The following is a 27255-nucleotide window of genomic DNA, read 5'->3' on the forward strand; positions in this document are numbered from 1 at the left end:
TCAGGGGACTGTGATGTCATCATGGTCTCGTCATAAACAAACGCCCAACTGCACTGTCCAGTGACAGTGTCCACTCCTGCTGGAACTTGATCCGAGTTGGGTAACGTTAGCTTGTTGCTGAGGGAGTCTGTCAATCGCTTCTTATCTTGTTCAACGAGTCGTGCCAAATAGTAGCACATGCTACAAACTGATGCCCTGGTAAGTTAAATGTATGCTCGCTACCCTAATTACATTTATTTGCTTTTGGATAGATAGCTAATTACATTTGTTTATCTCGTTAGCCAACGTTAGCCTAGCTAGCCAACATTAGCGGTAAACAACAACAACCCCATTGTTGTTTAGATACCTACTGTAACTAGCTGGCTAATGACTGTCTAGCTAAATAACAACGATGGGGTTTCTTTTAACAGCTAACAAACCACTATTTCTTAAGTGCAGTGTTCTTGAGTAGTTAACTAATTCCAATGTTGTTCGATAATAGGCTAGACACATGACATTTTTAACAACGCTTTTTAAAAACGAGTTCATTGCATCCGCCGTGAAGCCCAGTTTCTTAATATTACCACCTGTCCCAACTGCTTGCCGTAGTTTTTAAGTAATCGCGAAAAAACAGGCCTTATTTTAGTTCTATTGAGGAAGGTGGCACCAACTCGTCTTCCGAACGTTCTATTCCCAGACCATTCTTCTACGTCACAAGGCCTGCTTCTCTATTGTTAACAATGCGACATGCTCACGTTAAACTCCTAGGCATACTTCAAGTAATGTATTATTAACAAGGTTACGGTTACTTAGTGAGCACTGTTCGCCTCGGCACACTCACTTTGATTTACAGTGCTAAACGATGGCTGGCGCAGAGCCGTTAAACATTTTCTGGTCATGGTTAACCATATTTTATTTCAGAAAAAGGTGTAAACCTAAACAAAACACATGTCCCTGACCTCTTTTTCAAGATGTAGCTGATTTAAACAGCCAGAAGACATTTCTAATGAAGAAATCTAAAAAATGTTGGACGATTTGTTGTTTCTAAATGGCTGCTGGGTAATTTGATATGCGTCGAAATCTGTTTGTTAATCAGGTTCACGGAGTTGCAAACTAAATGGATAGGTATAGCTCATTGATTTGTAGATCTGATGCAGTTGCTACCTCAGATTGAGCCTAGCAAGTGTCACGAAGGAGTTATGTAGTACCCACAGAAGGCCACAGGGAGGAGCAAGAGAGCTACAAACCCATACTGTTTATTGCCTTTAAAACCCTAACCCTAGGTATAACCTATTTTAGCCTTAACCCTAACTCTAGGTTTAACCTATTTTAGCCTTAACAATAGGTATAACCTATTTTAGCCCTAACAATAGGTATAACCTATTTTAGCTTTAACCCTCATTTTTGGGTAGGGTAGCCTAGAACACTTTTTAAAACTATTTTTGTAATTATATTATGTTAGTAAATACCATTATAGTACTAAATATCATTTTGATTGTTATTTATTATGATATTTATTATTGAAAGGCAGAACACTTGATAAACAAGAAACATTTTATTTTTCAAATGTGGTTTGAACTGGATGTGACCTAGTAACCTATATGTGAAAGTCCAGCAATTGGCTGGGATAGGTGGGGCAGGTTTGAGACTGAGCTTAGGAATTAATAAGAAAAATACACCGTATTTCTCAGCTGCTTCACCAATGTACTTTGTGAATTAATACATTTGAATTGCAAAATATTTATAGATGGCAGCATAAGACCACAAAGCTTCAATTATAGGCTATAGCAGCAATATGATTGACATAAAATAGCATGCAACCAAAGACTATATGTCCCATGATTTTCTAAAATTGTCACTCATTACTAGGCCTGTGTTGCTTTTGGGAGAGCAAAACAATAGTGACTGTAGTAGGCATTGAACCCCAGCCGAATAATCATTACACAGGTGCGCTAACCTCAACCTTAGTAGACATACATTATTTAAAAAACTCTGTTAATGTATCATATTATGAGTCAACAGCCTCGGATAGAAAAGACGAGCGCTTCTTCCAGCCAATTAATTACATCATGCAACGCTCACGGTTAGCAAATTTACCTCAACATGCCCCTCGCTTGCGTGAGAAGACAGAGTGCTCGCTTCCGCTGACAGCACAAGCTTTTGGTGGGGCTTGTTGAGTTTGCTAGCGAGAAGGCAGAGATGGTTGATGCTGGTTGACAAATTTGACAATGAATGTACTAGGAAAATACGTTTTTGTCGACCAGAGGCGACTGAATTAATGTTCAGGCTTATTGATAATAATTACAGTAATGAAGTATAATTTCAAAACATGAGCATAAAAACACATAATAATAAACATGATTCATCATTATATTACTTCACAGTAATCTGTTAAATGCCTTATCAGCCCTTCCTCTTGAGTTAGTAGTGTGGAAAGGGACGGATGGATGACATTATCTGCGAAAGTAACACCCCCTTAACATATAAACACAGACACTGAAAAGTAGCTTTTTTTTAAATGATAAACTCAGCAAAAAAAAGAAACGTCCCTTTTTCAAGACCCTGTCTTTCAAAGATAATGTGTAAAAATCCAAATAACTTCACAGATCTTCATTGTAAAGGGTTTAAACTCTGTTTCCCATGCTTGTTCAATGAACCATAAACAATTAATGAACATGCACCTGTGGAACGGTTGTTAAGACACTAACAGCTTATAGACGGTAGGCAATTAAGGTCACAGTTATGAAAACTTAGGACACTAAAGAGGCCTTTCTACTGACTCTGAAAAACACCAAAAGAAAGATGCCCAGGGTCTCTGCTCATCTGCGTGAATGTGCCTTAGGCATGCTGCAAGGAGGGCTGAGGACTGCAGATGTGGCCAGGGCAATAAATTGCAATGTCCGTACTGTGAGACACCTAAGACAGCGCAACAGGGAGGCAGGACGGACAACCGATCGTCCTCGCAGTGGCAGACCACATGTAACAACGCATGCACAGGATCGGTACATCCAAACATCACACCTGCGGGACAGGTACAGGATGGCAACAACTGCCCGAGTTACACCAGGAATGCACAATCCCTCCATCAGTGCTTAGACTGTTTGCAATAGGCTGAGAGAGGCTGGACTGAGGGCTTGTAGGCCTGTTGTAAGGCAGGTCCTCACCAGACATAACCGGCAACAACGTCGCCTATGGGCACAAACCCACCGTTGCTGGACCAGACAGGACTGGCAAAAGTGCTCTTCACTGACGAGCCGCGGTTTTGTCTCACCAGGGGTGATGGTCAGATTCGCAGTTTATCGTCAAATGGATGAGCGTTACACCGAGGCCTATACTCTGGATCGATTTGGAGGTGAAGGGTCCGTCATGGTCTGGGGCGGTGTGTCACAGCATCATCGGACTGAGCTTGTTGTCATTGCAGGCAATCTCAACGCTGTGCGTTACAGGGAAGACATCCTCCTCCCTCATGTGGTACCCTTCCTGCAGGCTCATCCTGAGATGACCCTCCAGCATGACAATGCCATCAGCCATACTGCTTGTTCTGTGTGTAATTTCCTGCAAGACAGGAATGTCAGTGTTCTGCCATGGCCAGCGAAGAGCCCGGATCTCAATCCCATTGAGCAGGTCTCGGACCTGTTGTTCAGGGACACATTATTCCATTTCTGTTAGTCACATGTCTGTGGAACTTGTTCAGTTTATGTCTCAGTTGTTGAATCTTGTTATGTTCATACAAATATTTACACATGTTAAGTTTGCTGAAAATAAACGCAGTTGACAGTGAGAGGACGTTTCTTTTTTTCCTGAGTTTAAATCTGGAAGCTCTCAAAAGAGCCTTTGCTTTGCTGAGCAGTTAGTTTTCGTGAGTGTGCTGCCTACCATCAGAGGAGTCTGTCTGCCAACCTGTCTGATATGTCATCAGAGGAGTAGATCTGTGAATAATGAAAAGTTAATCAATTATTGCCACGCTTTCACATAGAGGCCTAGTTAACATTTTATTAATGTAGCAGATGCTCTTATCCAGAGTGACTAAGGTTAAGTGCCTTGCTCAACAGTACATCGACAGATTTTTCACCTAGTCCGTTCGGGGATTCGAACTAGCCACCTTTCGGTTACTGCCCAACGCTCTTAACCTCTAGATTACAAACCACAAAATGTTAAACACAAAAAGGCAAATGGTAGGATAGGATAAAGTAATCCTTCTAACCCCCCCCCCCCCCTTAAAAGAGTTAGATGCACAATTGTAAAGTGGTTGTTCCACTGGATATCATAAGGTGAATGCACCAATTTGTAAGTCGCTCTGGATAAGAGCGTCTGCTAAATGACTTAAATGTAAATGTAATGTAAATGTGGTAGTAGATAAATGGTAAACTGGTTAAATAAAAGATTGTTCTTAGAATTTTGACTGCCATTGTTTTGCGGAAATAGGGGTATGTATGTATGTCTATTTCGCCAAATATCTCTCTGTGTATATTTTGTTTCTTTCAAGTAGGACACCATTTTAATCAGGATAATCTCTTCTTTCTAATTATGTAAGGCTGGGCAGTGTATCTCATTATCATCGATCGCTAGACCAAAAATAGTCCTTAGCTGCAATTTGTTTCCTACTTCCTCGTAATGCAGACATAAGCGCAGTTGACACCATCGAGGTGCGTATGTTTACTTTCTACAAMAGTTATTTTTTTCTTTAGTTTCGTCTTAATAACAAATTGTAGTGTTAATATGAGAAGGGATATGTTTTTTTTGTGCCATTTAGGCAAAAAGGAATTCTAAGACTAATTCCAGTCAAAATAGGCCCTGCTAACGTTCGATTCAATTAATTTGCTATGGGCTCGTGCTAGTGTTCCAGCTTATTTTATTTATTTATTTATTTKACCTTTATTTAACCAGGTAGGCAAGTTGAGAACACGTTCTCATTTACAATTGCGACCTGGCCAAGATAAAGCAAAGCAGTTCGACACATACAACAACACAGAGTTACACATGGAGTAAAACAAACATACAGTCAATAATACAGTAGAAAAATAAGTCTATATACAAATGTGAGCAAGTGAGGTGAGATAAGGGAGGTAACGGCAAAAAAAGGCCATGGTGGCGAAGTAAATACAATATAGCAAGTAAAACACTGGAATGGTTGATTTGCAGTGGAAGAATGTGCAAAGTAGAGATAGAAATAATGGGGTGCAAAGGAGCAAAATAAATAAATAAATACAGTAGGGAAAGAGGTAGTTGTTTGGGCTATGTACAGGTGCAGTAATCTATGAGCTGCTCTGACAGCTGGTGCTTAAAGCTAGTGAGGGAGATAAGTGTTTCCAGTTTCAGAGATTTTTGTAGTTCGTTCCAGTCATTGGCAGCAGAGAACTGGAAGGAGAGGCGGCCAAAGGAAGAATTGGTTTTGGGGGTGACCAGGAGATATACCTGCTGGAGCGCGTGCTACAGGTGGGTGCTGCTATGGTGACCAGCGAGCTGAGATAAGGGGGGACTTTACCTAGCAGGGTCTTGTAGATGACCTGGAGCCAGTGGGTTTGGCGACGAGTATGAAGCGAAGAAGGGCCAGAAGTATACAGAATGGTGTCGTCTGCGTAGAGGTGGATCAGAGACTCACCAGCAGCAAGAGCGACATCATTGATGTATACAGAGAAGAGAGTCGGTCCAAGAATTGAACCCTGTGGCACCCCCATAGCAGACTCCAGAGGCCCGGACAACAGACCCTCCGATTTGACACACTGAACTCTATCAGAGAAGTAGTTGGTGAACCAGGCGAGGCAATCATTTGAGAAACCAAGGCTGTCGAGTCTGCCGATGAGGATGTGGTGATTGACAGAGTCGAAAGCCTTGGCCAGGTCAATGAATACGGCTGCACAGTATTGTTTCTTATCGATGGCGGTTAAGATATCGTTTAGACCTTGAGCGTGGCTGAGGTGCACCGATGACCAGCTCTGAAACCAGATTGCATACGGAGAAGGTATGGTGGGATTCGAAATGGTCGGTATCTGTTTGTTGACTTGGCTTTCGAAGACCTTAGAAAGGCAGGGTAGGATAGATATAGGTCTGTAGCAGTTTGGGTCAAGAGTGTCCCCCCCTTTGAAGAGGGGGATGACCGCAGCTGCTTTCCAATCTTTGGGAATCTCAGACGACACGAAAGAGAGGTTGAACAGGCTAGTAATAGGGTGGCAACAATTTCAGCAGATAATTTTTAGAAAGAAAGGGTCCAGATTATCTAGCCCGGCTGATTTGTAGGGGTCCAGATTTTGCAGCTCTTTCAAACATCAGCTGACTGGATTTGGGAGAAGGAGAAATGGGGAAGGCTTGGGCGAATAGCTGTGGGGCGTGCAGTGCTGTTGACCGGGGTAGGGGGTAGCCAGGTGGAAAGCATGGCCAGCCGTAGAAAAATGCTTATTGAAATTCTCAATTATAGTGGATTTGTCGGTGGTGACAGTGTTTCCTATCTTCAGTGCAGTGGGCAGCTGGGAGGAGATGTTTCTTATTCTCCATGGACTTTACAGTGTCCAGAACTTTTTGGGGTTTGTGTTGCAGGAAGCAAATTTCTGCTTTGAAAAAGCTAGCCTTGGCTTTTCTAACTGCCTGTGTATATTGGTTTCTAGCTTCCCTGAAAAGTTGCATATCATGGGGGCTGTTCGATGCTAATGCAGAACGCCATAGGATGTTTTTGTGTTGGTTAAGGGCAGTTAGGTCTGGAGAGAACCAAGGGCTATATCTGTTCCTGGTTCTAAATTTCTTGAATGTGGTATGCTTATTTAAGATGGTGAGGAAGGCATTTTTTTAAAATAACCAGGCATCCTCTACTGACGGGATGAGCAATATCCTTCCAGGATACCCCGGCCAGGTCGATTAGAAAAGCCTGCTCGCTGAAGTGTTTCAGGGAGCGTTTGACAGTGATGAGTGGAGGTCGTTTGACCGCTGACCCATTACGGATGCAGGCAATGAGGCAGTGATCGCTGAGATCTTGGTTGAAAACAGCAGAGGTGTATTTAGAGGGCAAGTTGGTTAGGATGATATCTATGAGGGTGCCCGTGTTTACGGCTTTGGTGTGGTACCTGGTAGGTTCATTGATAATTTGTGTGAGATTGAGGGCATCAAGCTTAGATTGTAGGATGGCTGGGGTGTTAAGCATGTTCCAGTTTAGGTCGCCTAGCAGCACGAGCTCTGAAGATAGATGGGGGGCAATCAGTTCAAATATAGTGTCCAGAGCACAGCTGGGGGCAGAGGGTGGTCTATAGCAGGTGGCAACGGTGAGAGACTTGTTTTTAGAGAGGTGGATTTTTTAAAGTAGAAGTTCAAATTGTTTGGGAACAGACCTGGATAGTAGGACAGAACTCTGCAGGCTATCTTTGCAGTAGATTGCAACACCGCCCCCTTTGGCCATTCTATCTTGTCTGAAAATGTTGTAGTCAGGGATGAAAATGTCAGAATTTTTGGTGGTCTTTCTAAGCCAGGATTCAGACACGGCTACAACATCCAGGTTGGCAGAGTGTGCTAAAGCAGTGAACAAAACAAACTTAGGGAGGAGGCTTCTAATGTTAACATGCATGAAACCAAGGCTATTACGGTTACAGAAGTCATCAAAAGAGAGCGCCTGGGGAATAGGAGTGGAGCTAGGCACTGCAGGGCCTGGATTCACCTCTACATCACCAGAGGAACAGAGGAACAGAGGAYGAGTAGGATAAGGGTACGGCTAAAAGCTATGAGAATTGGTCGTCTAGAACGTCTAGAACAGGGAGTAAAAGGAAGTTTCTGGGGGCGATAAAATAGCTTCAAGGAATAATGTACAGACAAAGGTATGGTAGGATGTGAATACAGTGGAGGTAAACCTAGGTATTGAGTGATGATGAGAGAGATATTGTCTCTAGAAACATCATTGAAACCAGGTGATGTCATCGCATATGTGGGTGGTGGAACTGAAAGGTTGGATAAGGTAGAGTGAGCAGGGCTAGAGGCTCTACAGTGAGATAAGCCAATAAACACTAACCAGAACAGCAATGGACAAGGCATATTGACATTAAGGAGAGGCATGTTTAGTCGAGTGATCGTACGGGTCCAGTGAGTAGAGGTTGGTTGGGGTCACGGCGATTCAGACAGCTAGCCGGGCTATCGGTAGCAAGCTAGCATAGGATGGAGGTCTGTTTTTAGCCGCCTCGTGCGTTTCCGTCGGTAGATTAGTGGGGTTCCGTGTGGTAGAGGGGATCAATCCAATTGGCAAAATAGATATAGTTATAGTGACCCAAGAAAAAAAGAAAACAATTGTCCGATAGACTTATTCAGATAGCAGCCGATAAGACAGCTAACGATTAGCGGGCCCCAGATGAGAGTTCAGGTAACGTCGCAACGGAGGTGCCAGTTGGATAACTCCCTCGGGCAGATAACGTCGGTAGTCAGTCGTGAAGGCCCGGTGGGGCTCCGCATTGGCAGTAAAACGGGTCCGGATAGGTGATTGTAGCCCAGGAGTGGCTGATGGAACTCTTCAGCTGGCTAGCTCCGGAATAATTGATGTTTTCTCCGAGAATCGACGTAAGCCAATAGACACACGGGTAGCAGCTAGCTAGCTGCGAAATCAAGGTGTAAATGTCCAGACCTTGCGGTTGAAATCCGGGGTTATGGAGAAAAATAGGTCCGGTATGTTCTGGTCTGAGTCGCGTTGTACAAAAGTGGCGATAGGTTAACGAGCTAAAGGAATAGCTGATGACCACAAACCGTGGTTAGCTGAAATACTAACGTTAGCCAGTAAGCGTTTTGAAGTTGAGTTTTTGGAAAATAAAATCTATAAAATATATGCAAAGAAAGGTGTAAATATATATATTTACACCTTTCTTTGCATATCTTTTATAGATTTTATTTTCCAAAAACTCAACTTCAAAACGCTTACTGGCTAACGTCAGACGTCGTTTTGTCCTCGTCTTGTCGTGTCCCTGACTGCTATGCCATCTTGGGGTCACCAACGTTCTATTAGCCAACGTTCCATTGCCGTTTTTCAGCCTTGGGTGAATTTTGACTCGTTCTATTGTCCAGCCTATCGATAACTTACCTAGCTACGACTGCAACTAGTCGTTCGCTACATTAACGTTACTAGCTGGTTAACGTTAGTTACTAGCTGGTTAACGGAAGATACACAGCACATCTACAGCAGTGCAAAGGGTTGTAGAGGACATAGTCTGCTTGTAACAGCCAGGAGGTCACAGCAGCACTCTTCTTGGATCTGGAGAAAGCTTTTGACACTGTTCACCACCACACACTCCTGAGGAAGCTTGAGAAACTAGGCTTTGACAGCATTGCAATAAAGTGGTTCACATCATACTTACAGGGGCGGAGCCAGTACACTAAACTGCAAAACATGCAGTCAGGCCAGGTACCTGTGGTGAATGGAGTACCACAAAGGAGTGTGCTTGGACCCTGCAGTTCTGTATTTACATAAATAACCTTCCATCAGTGCTGGAGAAATGGTGTATACATATACACTACTGGTCAAAAGTTTTAGAACACCTACTCATTCAAGGGTTTCTCTTTTCTTTTGACTATTTTTTACATTGTAGAAATATAGCGACGACATCAAAACTATGAAATAACACATTTGGAATCATGTAGTAACCAAAAAAGTGTTAAACAAATCAAAGTAGATTTTATATTTCAGCTTCTTCAAAGAGACACCCTTTGCCTTGATGACAGCTTTGCATACTCTTGGAATTCTCTAAACCAGCTTCATGAGGTAGTCACCTGGAATGCATTTCAATTAACAGGTGTGCCTTGTTAAAAGTACATTTCTGGAATTTCTTTCCTTCTTAATGTGTTTGAGCCAATCAGCTGTGTTGTGACAAGGTAGACAGAAGTTAGCCCTATTTGGTAAAAGACCAAGTCCATATTATGGCAAGAACAGCTCAAATAAGCAAAAAGAAACGACAGTCCATCATTACTTTAAGTCACGAAGGTCAGTCAATACAGAAAACTTCAAGAACTTAGAACGTTTCTTCAAGTGCAGTCGCAAAAACCATCAAGCGCTATGATGAAACTGGCTCTCATGAGGACCGCCACAGGAAAGGAAGACCCAGAGTTACCTCTGCTGCAGAGGATAAGTTCATTAGAGTTACCAGCCTCAGAAATTGCAGCCCAAATAAATGCTTCACAGAGTTCAAGTAACACACATCTCAAGTCAGAGTCAGTGTCAAATGACATCAAGAGGGCAGCAGCTTGATTCGCTTACAACAAGCTCTACCTACACCCTCAGAAGATCAAGGCAATGCTGTTTGGCAACCCACAAAAGTTGAGATACTTTTGCCTGTGTATCACAATAACAGATGGACAAAACATTTATGAACAAGTAAACACTATAAAGCACCTGGGGTTGAAATTGGATCCACAGCTACACTGGACTGAACATGTCATCCTGGTCACAGGGAAACTACTGTCTGGGCTTGGCGCTCTAAAAAGGGCAAGGGACTTTGCCTCCAAGGACATCATCCTGACATTTTACCACACCATGATCACAACTCACCTGGACTAATGTGCCACAGTATGTCTTCCCACCTTACATCAGGGTAATAAGACTGGTCTTAACCAGCTACAGCGTATCATCAACATGACCGGACAGAGGGGACACATAAAGACAGAGTTTCTTCTGCAAAAAGCTGGAATCGAACCACTGACGGTCAGGATCCGTTACAATACCATAGTGACAGTTTTCAAGGCGACACAGTACAAACTGCCTGAATACATGTCAGACCTATTCAGGTGGGAGTCTCCACCCATCCTCTGGAGCAGCAGTCAAAGCATATGACCAATGGGACCTGCACCTACTGGCACAACCATCAGTTTAAAACATGGCCTTTCAAGGCAGTCTGCAGGTCTTTGGCCCATTGCTCAGGAACAAGCTGGACTTATCCACACGACAGCTAGCTTCCATGTCCGCCTTCAAAAGAGCAGTACATATAGCTGTAATTCAAGTGAGGTTTTGTAATGCTGCAGCATATGATGTATGCTGGGATTTTATATGTATGCCAATGGGAATGCTGTATATATTTTTATTGATTCAATGGAACCCAGAACTCCCTGGAAAATAGTGAAAATTGTTACTGAGTGGACTACCTTGGCTAAATTAATGCTGTCATACCTTGTCTATAGACTGCTTACAGGGTAAGGGAACCAATATGTGATTTGGGTGAACTATCCCTTTAACATTATATGTAATGTGCTGAAACTCACCCCAGGCTGTTTTGTATGTTTGTTTGTTTTTTGCATGGTTTCCGTAAGGGTGGTAATGTATTTATTTAGGATAGATGATGTAGGCCTACAGCATATTATGATAATTTAGGGACCAGTCAACCTGGCTGACAGAACCTATGCTTAATCTTACACTGCTGCTCAAACTAATCTATAATAGAGTTTAGATGGAGTGTGTTAGCTTTGTGTCAATCATTTTTTAAGGGACCCCTCCTTGCAGAGAATCACTATCCTTGTCTCTTCCACGGAAACAAAGATGATATAGTCTAGCATCATCCACCTGCATCACCTTTATGAAAATGGCAATTAACCAAAACTTACTGTGGGTCAGCTATGCAAATGTTAACTGAATACCATCCGTTGAATTTCATATTTGCTTGTTTCTATTTGCTTTATCCCGTAATTGTTCCCCAGAGTGGTAAACTTAGCATGCAAGTGAATGGTTAATACATTTCACTTTGTAAAGATAGCCTAATGCGGGGATCATCAACCAGAAACATAATTACAAATAACTTATAGACCGAAAATTGACCGCAAGATATGTTTGAGTAAAACATAATTTCAAAGCTTGCTTTGTATTCGACCACGTGTCTTGGGAATACTTGGGAACGTGGGAATACTTGAACGGATTTGTTAAATGAATATCACTTGGAGCTGATTTCCCTGTTTTCTTTTACAGTATTTTATGTCCAACAATGAAAATTTCACACAAATTTTTTTTTATATGAATGTTTTATTGCAAATCAAAACCACCCGCGGGCCGCCAGTTTGGGAACAATGGCCAATGCCTTGGTGCAGTCACACAACGCCTTTTGTTTGTAACTCTGAATGATAGTTCTCATTAAAAAAGTTTAGACTCCCAAAGGAAATCCAGGGGGAAAATGTTGATCCCCAAAAAGTAAAAAAGAGCTGAACATTAGACAGTGCAATGTGCATTCAATAAAATTAACAGAATGTAGATATTCCTTGTGTATATGGTTTGCCCTTGTTCTATTTGCCGAGTGTTTGTGTTTATGCAAACAGGCATGTTAAAACAGCACCTGTTCATGTGTGCACAGTCCACATAGGCTACACACACACATTTTTCGCTACTGCCTTGAACTCATTGAACTCAGCTGAACACCTACAGCGCTGTGCCTTTTCTGCCAAGGTAAGAATAGTGTATTGTAAAGACGTGCAGATTAGTTGTTTGGATATTTTGGCTAGAACCCATTCTCGTTTGTGATTGTTATAATTTGACATTTCAATAGCTAGTGTTCTTTATTTCTCTCATCTGTATTACAGAACTATGGTAGYCTGCATCGAGGAATCAGGATTGAAATGCATTGTTTCATTGGTTTATCTAGGCGTATGTTGTCTGTACTGAAAGTTGAAGTATGTATTCAGAGGATTCACGTCTAGCCTAAAAAATCGAGTTTGTGTTGCTGTCTGCATGGCTAGCAGTACTGGATCCGACAGATCGGGTATGCTGACCGGCACAACAGGATGAAACGCTTGTGCGCAAATACACCCATGGCTGCCGTAGCCTAAAATAATCAGAAATCAGCCTTGCTGTGGAATGAAAAGGCGAATAGGTACAGAAGTCCGAATTAATACACAATACAAGACGTATTTGTGCACGGGGCTATCCGTTCTATGGAAAATAATGAACGACGTAGAAGGTGTGTTCTAATCCTGGCACAACGCGCTAGCGGAGTGGATCTGACCTTTCACGGAGTTGCATAATTTTTCAGAGAACGCATAGAGCCCAGAGTTGATTATCCATTTTATGGCTATAATTTAACACATTTGCCAATATAAATGTGTTAAACATCCACTGAAGTAGCTAGCAAGTTTACTAGATAGCTACAGTAGTTTCCGTGGTAACCAAACAGATTTGCTAGTTTAGCTAACCAAACCATAAATCCTAGCTTGCTATTATCTAATTCAACGATACCAATACTGTTTTCAGTTCGACTTTTGTTTTCAATAGCAGCTCAAATAAAACGTGAAAAATGAACTGTAGCCATTTGAATTCTACCGTGCAATGGAGTATTAAACAATGCCATAGTATAATTAAGCATCAAGGCAGGAGGGGTGTGGTGTATATATGGCCAATATACCACGGCTAAGGGCTGTTCTTATGCACGATGGACACAGCCCTTAGATTTGGGTATACGGTCTGATAGACCACGGCAGTCAGCCAATCAGCATTCAAGGCTCGAACCACCCCGTTGATAATGTATCTTACAGTTGGGTAGCCTATGTTTCGGTTTTCTTCAGAAGTACACTATATATACAAAAGTATGTGGACACCCCTTCAAATTAGTGGAATCGGCTATTTCAGTTACACCCATTGCTGACGGGTGTATAAAACCAAGCACACAGCCATGCAATCCCCATAGACAAACATTGGCAGTAGAATGGCCTTATGAAGAGCTCAGTGACTTTCAATGTGGCACCGTCATAGGATGCCACCTATCCAACAAGTCAGTTCGTCAAATTTCTGCCCTGCTAGAGCCACCCCGGTCAACTGTAAGTCCTGTCGTTGTGAAGTGGAAACCTCTAAGAGCAACAACGGCTCAACCAACAAGTGGTAGGCCACACAAGCTCAGAACGGAACCGCCGAGTGCTGAAGCGCATACCGTGTAAAAAATAATCACGTCAAGCCACGTCAGCACAATAACTGTTTGTTGGAAGCTTCATGAAATCGGTTTCCATGGCTGAGCAGCTGCACACAAACCTAAGATCACCATGCGCAATGCCAAGCGGAGTGGTGTAAAGCTCGCCACCATTGGACTCTGGAGCAATGGAAACGCATTCCCTGAAGTGATAAATCACTCTTCACCATCTGGCAGTCCGACAGACGAGTCCGGGTTTGGTGGATGCCAGGAGAACGCTACCTGCCCCAATGCATAGTGCCAACTGTAAAGTTTGGTGGAGGAGGAATAATGGTCTGAGGCTGTTTTTCATAGTTCGGGTTAAGCCCCTTAGTTCCAGTGAAGGGAAATCATAATGCTACAGCATACAATGAAATTCTAGACAATTCCGTGCTTCCAACTTTGTGGTAACAGTTTGGGGAAGGCCCTTTCCTGTTTAAGCAAGACAATGCCCCCGTGCACAAAGCGGGGGCCAAACAGAAATCCTTTGTCGAGATCGGTGTAGAAGAACTTAACTGGCCTGCACAGAGCCCTGACCTCAACCCCTTCGAACACCTTTTTGGTTGAATTGGAACTGCGAGCCAGGTCTGATCGCCCAACATCAGTGCCCGACCTTACTAATGCTCTTGTGGCTGAATGGAAGCAAGTCCCCACAGTAATATTACAACATCTAGTGGAAAGCCTTCCCAGAAGAGTGGAGGCTGTCATAGCAGCAAAGGGGGGACCAACTCCAAATTAATGCACAGGATTTTGGTATGAAATGTTCGACAAGCAGGTGTCCACATACTTTTGGTCATGTAGTGTATGTAGACGAGCCTAAATATATTCAGCAAATGTATCTCAGTTTTTAGCAGTTGTGGACATTTGAATCTTCCCAGTTCAAAGAGCTTGTTTGTCTTCAGATTGTCTGTTGGTGTTTATGTTCGCTGTGTTGCTTCTGAGTCGAACGCTCCCCCAGCTGTATACACATGGCCCTCCCTTTAATGCAGTATTGTGCTACCTGCCAGATCTGTTTATCGCACCTCCTGGTTAATGTTAAATTGCTCCAGAAGGACAACGTGTTTGCTCATAAACACCAACCCATGGCCCCTTTATTTACCGTAGCCATGGTAGCAATCAGCTACTTAACAAATATCTCCTACTCCTTCTGGTAGGGTAGATGGTTTATCTTGGCAAGAGGGAAACTGTTGTCTTGTAACCTTGTCTCTCTCTGCTCATCTGCAACCTTAGTGAATGTTTCTTGGATAAGATCAGTAATAAATTGTACCATGTGCATATGGAATTGCTCAAAATAAATGTAGCATAAAATCAGTGTTGTGGAGAGACATTGTAAATTTACATGAAGTAGCCCATTTTTCATTCTATATCCAGCTTCTGATTCTAGAGCTCTGGTGTTCTTGTTCTTTTCTCAGGTCAGTGAGTCCAGATGCATGAGTCTGGGTCAGAGCAGACAACCTGCACCAGTCCAGCCAATCAGACAGAGAATGGGGACAGTGCTGAAAGGGATGATTGGCTGAGCACTCAGACTCCAACTCCAGAGGGTTCCGGGGCTGACAGCCAGCAGCAAAACCAGGTTACCAAACTTATTTTATAAGGTGTGGCACATGCTTACTTTCCACGACTAAAGGATGTGTGTTCTCAAATTAGCACATTTAGCATATTTCTTTGTTTGTATGGTGGGTAGGCTAGCTAAACTGAGCTCTGAGCCAACGGCAGTGTAGATAGACTGCAGAGGCACTTTGTGATTGGTGAAGGAGGAAGGATCTTTGTTATTGGCTAGTTTTCTTTATGCACACAAGCACTCTGTCAGATTGCCAGACAGCCTAACGTTGTGCACGGCTTGCTTCTCTCGGTCTCTTTCCATCCTGTGTCTCTCTGACTGCCAAAGACAACCACTGTAAATGGAGTTGATCAGGTTTGTCAGCTTGATTGTCATTTCAGCAACTAGCCTATTTCTACATTTAGATAGATAATACTTGTTTCTTTGTTTACTGTTATGTACATTGGTTGAATTTGCTTGATGGAAACGGCTATGTTAAATGTTAAAATGCAACACTGTTCGTCACTTATATATGTTGCTAACTAATGACCTAGCTAGTAATTGTGACTGTGTTACTACTCAGTGACCTAACATATTTATAATGTAATTGTGCCATATAATCCGAGGTTATTTGCTTAAATCATATGAACATTTCCTTGACTCTTTATTGCCTCTTTCAAGCATTTTCCCTACTCTGGTGTTGTAGTTTATATTCCATTTGTGCATTGGTGGTTGGGGTTTGGGTGTGTTGTCTGTTGCCTTTGGTTACTTACAGTTTGTTACATCTCAGCTCAGAGACAGATTAAGTATAAGGGTCTGTTATATGAAAAGTATGATCATATTTTCAGTGTTTCAGAAAGGCATGTATCTTGTGTTGGAAACAGTAGTCTTAGAACACAGACCTCAATATGAAGACTAGCCCAGTGTTTATACTGTCCTTCATGGGTATGTGGGTTTCTGTCCTCGACAATAACAATAACAAAAGATGTTTGTCATCGACAATAACAAAAGATGTTTGGACTTGTCTGCCCTGCCGTCATGGAAACAAGGATTAGGCTATGCGCAGGGTTTTGTTTTGTTGATGATGTGCATACAAAAGAAGATGGCCCATTCCCATGCCATATATACAGCGACTATCTGGCTCTCTAAAGGTTTTTTCAAGTTCAAGTCCAGCTGATGCAATTATTTTACCTTCTGCTTTAAGTTATGTAAAGCCATAGGTCTAATATATAGTATAGGTCTATAAGAACCTTAGTGAACACTGAGCACCTGTGCCAGAGCACGTTTAGTCAGTGTGGGAAAGGGCGTTCTCCACTGCAATCCATCCACTGTTATTGTTAGCCTAGAGCCTCTGTGACATCCTCCAGCAGTTTGTTTACTGGATCCAAAACAGAGCCAGTCTTAGTGGGAACTGTTTGTTTGTGGTTCAGACCTTAATTAAAATGCAATGCAGAGTTCTGTTTTTGCAAAACTTGCCCTGCATCCCTGGCTTTGTATTCATTATTTATATATCGATTCAGCTTTAATTATTCTGTTTATGTTTACTGTAAACATCCCCAGAGCTGTGAGCGTAAGAGGGAGTGGTAATTGCTGGATGCCTAGTGGAGGCTGTTTCTATATTTTTTGGGGTCTTCCAAAAACACTTTTTAATGGTGTTGTTGGCATTGTTTTTCTGTTATTTTCAGGCTAGACTAGGTCTAATCTGTGCTCAACTTGTGTTGTTGGCAGGTTCCAGTCTCAGTGTCTATGATGACACCTCCGGTGGAGACTCTTCAGCAGACACTGCAGCAGGTCCTCAATCCACAGCAGATCCAGGCCCTGCTCCAGCAGCAGAAAGCACTCATGTTACACCAGGTAATCACATCATTCTACCACACTGTCTCAATCTACATTTATATGCTTTATTGTGTAATTCTTTAATTGTAATATTATCAGCAGCACTTTTTAGTTTGTTTCTCTGTATTGTCACCTATTTATTTTTTTCCATGAGGATCCATAAGATACTGATTGCTTGAAAGTGAGAGCTGTATTTCCTCATGACCTTCCATTAACTCAACATTTCTTCTACAGCAACACATACAGGACCTCTGCAAGAAACAGCAGGACCAGTTCAACGCCCAGCTCCTACAGCAGAAGCATGCTGAGAAGTCAGAGCAAGAGGTAGGCCGGCCTACATATTTCTTGTCAAATGTCTGTATTTTGCCTTCAACCAAATGTTCCAAAGCAATATATCAAATCCATGTATTATTATTATTATTATTATTATTATAGTATATTCTTTGGGACTGGGAATTGCCAGGGACCTCATGATACGATATTATCACGATACTTGGGTGCCGATACGATATGTATTGCGATTCACGATTTAATACGGTGATTAAATTACCATTCCATGGTCCAAACATATTGCTCACCATATTTGTGCTGCAGAAGGGAAAGAGAGAGACATGAGAACTAGTGTTGATCAGTCATGTAAATAAAAGGGCTGAAAACAAATTGGCTCCCTATTTAAAAAGAAGATGGGAAAATACTGTAGTTTTGATGCAGGTACAGCCAACTAGTGCAAAATAATATTGCGGTATTGTCAACGATACAACATATCGTCAAATGATATCTCGATATGTAACTGTATCGATCTCCCCCTCCCTTATCACAGCAGCTAACAGCCCAGCACATGGTCATCCAGCAGCAGTTCTTGCAAGTCCAACAGCAGCACCTCCTCAGCCTCCAGAGACAGGGTCTCCTGTCTGTCCTGCCCTCCATGAGCCCCTCTACAGCTCAGGGTAAGTGTCTACCACCAAGCCCCTACCTTTAATCTATTCTTAGCTTGTTGTTGTTGTTCTCCTCCACCATGGCTGCTTGCAGCTATACTTGTTGTTGTTGTTGTTGGGCTAACATATTTAATTTATTCGGCTGAATGAATTAATATGATATGTACTTGTGTATTTCTTCGAGGTTTAGTGAAAGGGTGTGAGTATAGTACTAGCCTGCCCTCTGGTGGTGAGTATCCAGACACTTTTCAGAAGAACCTGCTCCACAGCCAGCAGTCCACCACTAATGGGAATCATAAATCACAGCCCCTAAAGAAGAAAGACAGGTGATTAGCCATTCTAGAACAGTGTTTATTCATTATCATCTGACCAACCTCTTCCTGAAGGGTAACGTTGAAGATTTGTCTCTCTGCAGTGGTCCTGTGGATGATCACACACAAAACACTCACCCTCTCTATGGACACGGCATGTGCAAATGGTCTGGCTGTGAGGCGGTCTTTGGAGACTTTCAGGCTTTTCTCAAGTGAGTTTCTCCTCATCTATTAATTTTGTCAGAGAGACAAATGAAAGTCCGTATCTTAATGTAATAACAACACTGCGTTGTAGTGGTTTTGATTAAGGCAGCTCTCCGCACCTCTGATTCAGAGGGGTTGGGTTAAATGTGGAAGACACATTTCAGTTGAATGTATTCAGTTGTACAACTGACGAGGTATCCCCCTTTTCCGTTCTGAATGTTATCTTGACTTATCATGGGAATGTGTTTTTCTCCCAGACATCTGAACAGTGAACATACACTGGATGACAAGAGTACAGCACAGTGTCGAGTGCAGATGCAGGTTGTTCAGCAGCTAGAACTGCAGGTACAGTTGACGTTTGCTTAAATAAAGCCCATTCATTGTACAGGATCGACTTTACATCTTTGTTTTTATATCTTCTCAATGCAGTTGAAAAAAGACAGAGAGCGTCTGCAAGCCATGATGTCTCACCTCAAATCCTCTGAGCAAATGTCAAAACCAGCAACACCAACAGTGAGTCTGTGGAGTATTAGTGGCCATGTATTTAATTCAAATCAGGTTACCAACAGTCAGACAAGTCTTAGCCACAATGGTAGAATAATCACTTTAAATTTTGCATTCCCTACAGCTGTGTTCTTCTTACTGAGTTTAAATTAATCATTGCTTTTGATTTTTCAGGTGGATCTTATGCCCAACGTTGCCTTCTCCCAGGTGACATTTCCCAAGGTGCTTCCTCCCATGAGCTTGTCTCAAAGTGCCACTGCTCCTTCCACACCCCTGACACCTCCCCCGACCTCCTCTATCATCACTCCCAACACCCTGCTCACTGTGAGCCCTGGGAGGAGACGGTACTCAGACAAGTACAGCAAGAACATGAATCAAGGTGAGTTAGCAGTGGGAGGCTGAATCTAATGAGGGTGGTGGGCTACATATTCTTTGAACTACTGTTATGCCTTTAATGGTTTATCTATTTGTTTGGCTTTAAGCATTGATTTTATTCAAATACGTTTCTAATTCCTTTTAACAGATATTGTTCAGAATAAAGAGTTCTACATCAGTACGGAAGTTAGACCACCATTTACATATGCAGCTCTAATAAGACAGGTAAGGAAAACATGTATTTTATTTCACCCTGGTTTACCCTCTGACTAAATGTCAGCTATACCAGTTGTTTTGTTCCTCAAATACCATAAGTAGTGATGATTATCATTTGCTAATTGTATTTCTTTGTGTTTGCATAATTTAGGCAATATTTGAATCACCCTATAAGCAGCTGACACTAAATGAAATCTACAATTGGTTCACACAAACGTTTGCATATTTCAGACGCAATGCAGCAACATGGAAGGTATTTGGCTATGCCAATTTATGGGGTTATTTACATGTATAAGAATATCCTTGTGCTATGTTTAGTTGCTATGCCATCAGTGGAGGCTGCTGAAGGGAGGACGACTCCTAAGAATGGCTGGAATGGAGTCAATGAAATGGTATCAAACGCATCAAAGATGTGGTTTCATGTGGTTGATACCACTCCATTGACTCCATGACAGCCATTATTATGAGCTGTCCTCCCCTCAGCAGCCTCCACTGTATGCCATATTCATGAGTCTTTAGAAATGTTTAATGGTATTAGAACAACTCTTATGGAAGAATGTTCTTGTCCTTACCTTGAAGCTGTGTGTGGTGTTAATACTGTATGTTCTTCTTCGTGACTCTGCAGAATGCAGTGAGACACAACCTCAGCCTCCACAAGTGTTTTGTGCGAGTGGAGAATGTAAAAGGAGCTGTGTGGACAGTTGATGAGATGGAGTTTCAGAGGAGAAGGCCCCAGAAGCCTGCCGGTGAAGGGTACATTTAACATGCTCGGTCTCTTCAGTATAGCTCCCTGTATGTCTCTTAACATGTTAAACCGGCATTTCTGTTGGTGTTATACTTGTAGAAACCATGTAATTAATATAACAATGTCTTGTGAGGATATTATGTTTTTCCTCTATTTCCCAGTCAGTGTTTTTGTTAAATTAAATAAAGTGTGTTTGTGTAACTGCAGATCTTTCAGAAGAGAGAACACTGGCCATGGTCACAGCTCAGCTTCCCTTACACCTAAGGTAAGTACACGCAATACTCTTCAGATTACTTTAATTGAGTGCTAAACCTTTATTTTTGTCATTATGCTATAAACCTATGGCCTGTGTCTTTTCAGGCTGAATGGCTAGATAGTAGTATACCTCCATTCAACCCAGCTTCCATAGGCGCTCCCTCTCTGAGCTCTCTGCCCTATATGTTCCAGCAGGAGGAGATGAATGCAACTCTCTGGTATGGGAATGGATCCTACAGTGACAGCAGTGAAGAGCAGTACCCTATGCACCCCCTGTGAGTGTTTAATCACCATTTAAAAACTAGATCTGGTAAAGGAGAAATCGTTCTCAGTTTCAGAAGTCACCATAAGTATCTTTTTTCCTCATCATGACTTTTCTTCCCAGCGTAAAAGAAGAGCTAATGGACGAGGAGGCATATGAGAATGTGCCCCATGACTGTTCTGAGACTGAGAGCTCTGATGAGCACAGCTCAGATGTGGACCAAGACGAAGATGGCGGTAGCCCAGAAAGACCCAACCTGCAGCTGGCTCATGTGCCTTCGCAATGAAAGAGAGAATGCATTCCAAACTGTCAATCTCCACTGCACTCCCACATTGGAAAACTATGAAATATACCAAATGACTTGGTAGAACTATTTCATATCAAGTGACTATTTATTGAGGATGTTTTATGCTCTGTTGTACTGGCATCGTTTGTACTGGGTATTATCCACCCGAGCTCACACTGAAGTCAACAGAACCTATTATTGTAACACCGCTTGTCCTCAAATAATGTATTCGTATTGGCTTATTGTGAGGCAGTACAACCAATGATGAAGCCTATGGGGAGCTGGTTCAGTGATGCAGAGTTATGTTCTTTCTTCAATGTCTTTTGTTTCACTCTTTTATGAATGTGTATATTTAATAACCAGAGCATTGGCAATATTTATGGACAGCACTTCATGAAGATGAATGTTTGTTTTCTCCCACAAACGTGTTTATTTTTTACCTATGTGAGTACTAGACAACCTCCAGATAGTAATCCTGTGTTCCGTTTGTGACATGACATCATTGATAATTGGTTACTTTTACACGGCCAAAAATATGATTTACACTACCGTTCAAAAGTTTGGGGTCACTTAGAAATGTACTTGTTTTTGAAAGAAAAGCACCTTTTTTTTTTTTGTACATTTGAAATAACATCAAATTGATCAGAAATACAGTGTAAACCTTGTTAATGTTGGTAATGACTATTGTGGATGGAAAGGGCAGATTAAGTGAAAATCTACATAGGCCCATTATCAGCAACCATCACTCCTGTGTTCCAATGGCACGCTGTGTTAGCTAATCCAAGTTTATAATTTTAAAAGGCTAATTGATCATTAGAAAACCCTTTTGCAATTATGTTAGCACAGCTGAAAACTGTTGTTCTGGTAAAGAAGCAATAAAACTGGCCTTCTTTAGACTAGTTGAGTATCTGGAGCATCAGCATTTGTGTGTTCGATTACAGGCCCAAAATGGCTAGAAACAAACCTTTCTTCTGAAACTCAGTCTATTCTTGTTCTGAGAAATGAAGGCTATTCCATGCGAGAAATTGCCAAGGAACTTAAGATCTTGTACTACTCCCTTCACAGAACAGCGCAAACTGTCTCTATCCAGAATAGAAAGAGGAGTGGGAGGCCCCAGTGCACAACGGAGCAAGAGGACAAGTACATTAGAGTGTCTAGTTTGAGAAACAGACGCCTCACAAGCCCTCAACTGGCAGCTTCATTAAATAGTACCCTCAAAACACCAGTCTCAATGTCAAGAGTGAAGAGGCGACACCGGGATGTTAGCCTTCTAGGCAGAGTTGCAAAGAAAAAGCCATACCTCAGATTGGCCAATAAAAAGGAAAGCATTCCGGAGTCGCCTCTTCACCGTTGACGTTGAGACTGGTGTTTTGCGGGTACCATTTAATGAAGCTGCCAGTTGAGGACTTGAGGCGTCTGTTTCTCAAACTAGACACTCTAATGTACATGTCCTCTTGATAAATGATACACTTGAATTAGTTAACACAACGTGCCATTGGAACACAGGAGTGATGATTGATGATAATGGGCCTCTGTACGCCTATGTAGATATTCCATTACAAATCAGCCATTTACAACATCTACACTGTATTTATGATCAATTTGATGTTATTTTAATGGACAAAAAATTTGCTTTTTCTTTCAAAAACAAGGACATTTCCAAGGGGCCCAAACTTTTGAACGGTAGTGTATGTATAACCTCTGTTGGGATATAATTATTTGTGTAGCCTACTAATCTTATTTTTCCCCACTGGCCCAAACATTGCTTTTTGGTCTTATTTACCATTGTATTGTACATTGCCAGATTTGTGCACTAAAAGCTGTCTGTAATAAATGCTGTATATAAAGTGTGTGTGTGGTGAATATACAGTTTGTAGTATTCATGTGCAGGTTTGAGTTATGACCTGAGTTTGTTTTAACAGTGTGGTAATGGCCATACTTCAGTGGTCAATATGTGTATATCTAATGGATGACAGGCAATGTGAAGAAGTAGCCAACTCTGTCAGGAGAAGCATCTACTGTATAAATTAATGAATTTGCCAGTTGGAAACCCATCCCTTACTGGATTAATTGACACAAACAAACAGTATTGTAATTCAGTGATAATTCTTTCAGCGTACAGTCTGCACCGCATAAAGACAAATCAATACATAATAGTAATAAGGTTATCCAAGCAATAATAACCCTAGAAGTAAAAATACAGATACAACCAGAGAAATGAATCTGAAGGGTGTTTGAACCCGGTCTGGCACAAAGATAAGATTCAAGTGTGAGACAGGCCAACACAAAATCTATATACACATGCCCTTTGCTCTATATCTGGAATATTTTTTAGAATTGAATAACTGAATGTACTCGCCTCATTCAGTTCAGACCATATCATCAACCAGCCTGTATGTGTAAACACTGCACAGAGATGGGTATCCTATAATGGCATAATGCTATCTGGCTCACTAGACTGAGGTCGTTGGAGTGATAAAATATGATTATACTTGACCAAAGATCATCCTGTCAAACGTTTTTGCGCTGCCTGATTGGCTATGGCCCGGATCAATATGGGGTGTGTCTTGTCCTGCAAGTTTACAGAGCACTGAAATGCAAGCTGTGCTTCATCCACACAGGAGGGTCCAGAGGCTTTACAAGTATTGGATGGTTCTTTCTATTTGTGAACAAAGGGAAATACATTTTTTGTCGGCCTTCCAGAAGTTTGTTTCAGGTAAAGTTTATAATTTAGAATAAGTATTATCTTACCACTATTATGCATACGTGTAAGGAATGGAATATGATTAGCAAATATTATTTAGGCGTATAAGTTATATCATTAGGTTGCATAGGCATGTGGTAATTTTATTAAACTCTTCAGATGACCACACAACCAAGGACCTCTAAAAATGAACCAGATCATGTCAAGACGGGAAGGGACCAGAGTCCTTTTCTGGAGGGTAAGTCGTTTCAACATTTGTTTTTGTTTATGGGCTGACTAATCTATTTGTGAAAGCTTGTGTATAGAAAAAGAGCAGAGGTTTTAAAGATCTATTTGTCTGGTGAGGGTCATCTTTGTATTTACCAGGTAATGGTAGTGCCAGGTATCATAGAGTGGAATACACTGAGTGTATAAAACATTAGGAACACCTGCTCTTTACATGACATAGATTGACCAGGTGAATCCAGGTGAAAGCTATAATCCCTATTAAATCCACTTCAGTCAGTGTAGATGAAGGGTGAATCCAAAGGAGGTTAAAGAATGATCTTGAGACAATTGAGACATGAATTGTGTATGTGTGCCATTTAGAGAGTGAATGGGCAAGAAAAAAGATTTAAGTGCCTTTGAACGGGGTATGTTAGTAGGTGCCAAGTGCACTGGTTTGAGTGTGTCAAGAACTGCACCGCTGCTGGGTTTTTCACGCTCAACAGTTTCCTGTGTTTTTATATTTTTATTTTATATATTTTTTTCTAACCCTTATTTTACCAGGTAAGTTGACTGAGAACACATTCTCATTTACACCAACGACATGGGGAATAGTTACAGGGAAGAGGAGGGGGATGAATGAGCCAATAGTAAACTGCGGATGATTAGGTGGCCATGATGGTATGAGGGCCAGATTGGGAATTTAGCCAGGACACCGGGGTTAACACCCCTACTCTTACGATAAGTGCCATGGGATCTTTAGTGACCACAGAGAGTTAGGACACCCGTTTACCGTCCCATCCCGAAAGACGGTCCCATCCGAAAGACTGTGTATCAAGAATGGTCGACCACCCAAAGGACATCCAGCCAACTTGATACAACTGTGGGAAGCATTGGGGTCAATATGGGCCAGCATCCCTGTGGAACGCTTTCGACACCTTGTAGAGTCCATGCCCCTGACGAATTGAGGCTGTTCTGAGGACAAAAGGGGGTGCAACTCAATATTAGGAAGGTGTTCCTAATGTTTTGTACACTCAGTGTATATCCCAATTGCCAGAGTGCTAAAGCTAAGAAAACGCGGTCCCATTCTACCTTGAATGCTGGAGACTTGTATTATTTAAAGGTCTATCTGTACATTTCTTTATGGTCATGTTCAAAGGAGGAAAGTGGATCCCAATAAAAGCTAAAAATCAATAGTTTCCCCTCATTAAACTGGGACTTTCAGCCTGTATACACGCCCTGCTTTGTGAGTCTCGCCTCTCAGAGACATGTTGAATAATTAACATATGTTTTGATAATGTTGCCAAGTATCTCTACTGATCAGCACACATGCCGGGGTGTTACAGCTACATATCCGCATCTACAATATTGGCCTACAGTAGCCAAATACATTCACTTAACATGTTTACTCACCTGGTTGCTCAGATTTATGAGTCCCCTAATTTCAGAGTGACCTAAGGTTTTTGGAGCTATATTTGTAGGGAATCATGAAGATGAGGTATTGACTTTATGTACTATACTGTATTTAAAGGAGACGTGTCTCGGCCTACAAATTCTGGGGTGATGAGCAGCAACAAGGTTGTGGTGAGTGGAGTGCGGAGGCTGAGCACCATCTCAGAGCACGAACCAGACAAGGTAGATACTGACCTCAGCTCTCAGGATCCCATGGGAGGCCGGGAGTGGGGCGGATCCAGTTTCTCACTGTGTTCCAACAAGCACATCAACAACAGTAGCGACCGCTTCTCCTCCTTCGAATCCCATCAGCCTGACGCCGGGGGTATTGTTGCTCCTCCTTTCTGGAAATTAAGCTTCAATGGTGGATTTTGTCTAGAGTGTAATTCAATTATCGTAACGATTTCAAGTCTGACAAGTTGAAAAGCTAGAAATATAACAACCATTGTTGATAATGCAGTATCATCTGTATAGTCCTAAAAACATTTGGGCTCTACTAGTACTTACATCTGCAGCCTTCCTCTAGTGTGATGTAACATCAAATCAAATTGTATTTGTCACATGCGCCGAATACAACAGGACCTTACTGTGAAATGCTTACATACAAGCATTAACCCACAACGCAGTTCAAGAAATAGTATTTAGAAAATGTTTACTAAATAAACTAAAGTATAAAATAAAAATTAACACGATAAAATAACAATAACGAGGCTATATACAGGGGGTACCGGTACTGAGTCAATGTGGAGGAGTACAGGTTAGTCACAGTAAAGTAGGTAGGGGTAAAGTGACTATGCATAGGTAATAAACAGCGAGTAGATGCAGTGTAAAAACAAATTGGGGGGGGGGGTCAATGTAAATAGTCAGGGTGGCCATTTGATTAATTGTTCAGCAGTCTTATGGCTTGGGTGTAGAAGCTGCCAAGGAGCCTTTTGGACCTAGACTTAACGATCCGGTACCGCCTGCCGTGTGGTAGCAACTGTTTCACTGATTTAATATTTCTCTCCCTGTCCCCAGATGATTGTGCTGCCATTCTGCTGGCCTGCCTTTACTGCCGGTTCTATGACATCGTAGTCATGGTGCCAGACACATGTGAGAGAGCTGTAAGCCGCTGTTTCCCCTCGTTCAAATACCTCAACGCGTCCAGGGAGCAGGAGCGGGGCAGTGGCTGGTGCAACTGCAACGTAGAACTGGACTGCAGCTGCTGCGACTCCTGTCAAGAGGGAGCCGAGTTACTGGAACTCGCCATGGAGATCTCTGAAGTCTGCTACCGATGAAAAGATCCCCTCAATCAAATTACTCCTTTTGATATGAAGGCCTAAAAGGACTAAAAATACACCTTGTCAATGTTTGTTCTATCAAAATATCAGTAACTAGAGTTGTCCCATTTCTTAGTTTCAGAGGGAACATGAATATGTTTACAAAGATGGACAGTATGGCTAAAGAGAGTGTTAACTGAGGTGTAGAGTGCTTAATAATGATCCCCCTATTGAGCCCCATTAAATATTAACCACCAAAACGCTCCATTCCGCAAACGCTTCAGTTCTGTAACCATGAACAGAAATAAACAGATTGTGCCTAA

At 42.0% G+C, this 27255-nt stretch overlaps 2 protein-coding genes across 10 annotated transcripts; both read left to right on the top strand.

Moving 5' to 3' along the window:
• Positions 1-58: 58 nt before the first annotated feature.
• LOC111977008 (forkhead box protein P1-B) lies at positions 59-23143 on the top strand. 9 transcript variants are annotated; one of them, XM_024006245.2, is made up of 16 exons: positions 59-209; positions 15257-15417; positions 17113-17238; positions 17455-17544; positions 18041-18167; positions 18340-18481; positions 18571-18678; positions 18928-19015; positions 19100-19183; positions 19349-19553; positions 19698-19774; positions 19917-20018; positions 20391-20518; positions 20718-20775; positions 20871-21040; positions 21151-23143. In XM_024006245.2, exons 2-16 carry the CDS (start codon positions 15271-15273, stop codon positions 21311-21313), a joined length of 1815 nt encoding a protein of 604 aa, XP_023862013.1. In that variant the 5' UTR covers positions 59-209; positions 15257-15270; the 3' UTR covers positions 21314-23143. The 9 variants fall into 9 exon arrangements, with proteins under 9 accessions (XP_023862013.1, XP_023862012.1, XP_023862017.1 ...); XM_024006244.2 differs by having other exon boundaries at positions 59-198; XM_024006249.2 differs by having other exon boundaries at positions 59-198; positions 20958-21040.
• A 177-nt stretch (positions 23144-23320) lies between these two features.
• LOC111976432 (myoD family inhibitor domain-containing protein) lies at positions 23321-27245 on the top strand. The gene is made up of 4 exons (XM_024005261.2): positions 23321-24029; positions 24177-24255; positions 25753-25998; positions 26691-27245. Exons 1-4 carry the CDS (start codon positions 23796-23798, stop codon positions 26948-26950), a joined length of 819 nt encoding a protein of 272 aa, XP_023861029.1. The 5' UTR covers positions 23321-23795; the 3' UTR covers positions 26951-27245.
• Positions 27246-27255: the final 10 nt, after the last annotated feature.

The sequence above is a fragment of the Salvelinus sp. IW2-2015 genome, linkage group LG17 (genome assembly GCF_002910315.2).
Source record: "Salvelinus sp. IW2-2015 linkage group LG17, ASM291031v2, whole genome shotgun sequence".
Lineage (NCBI taxonomy): Eukaryota > Metazoa > Chordata > Actinopteri > Salmoniformes > Salmonidae > Salvelinus > Salvelinus sp. IW2-2015.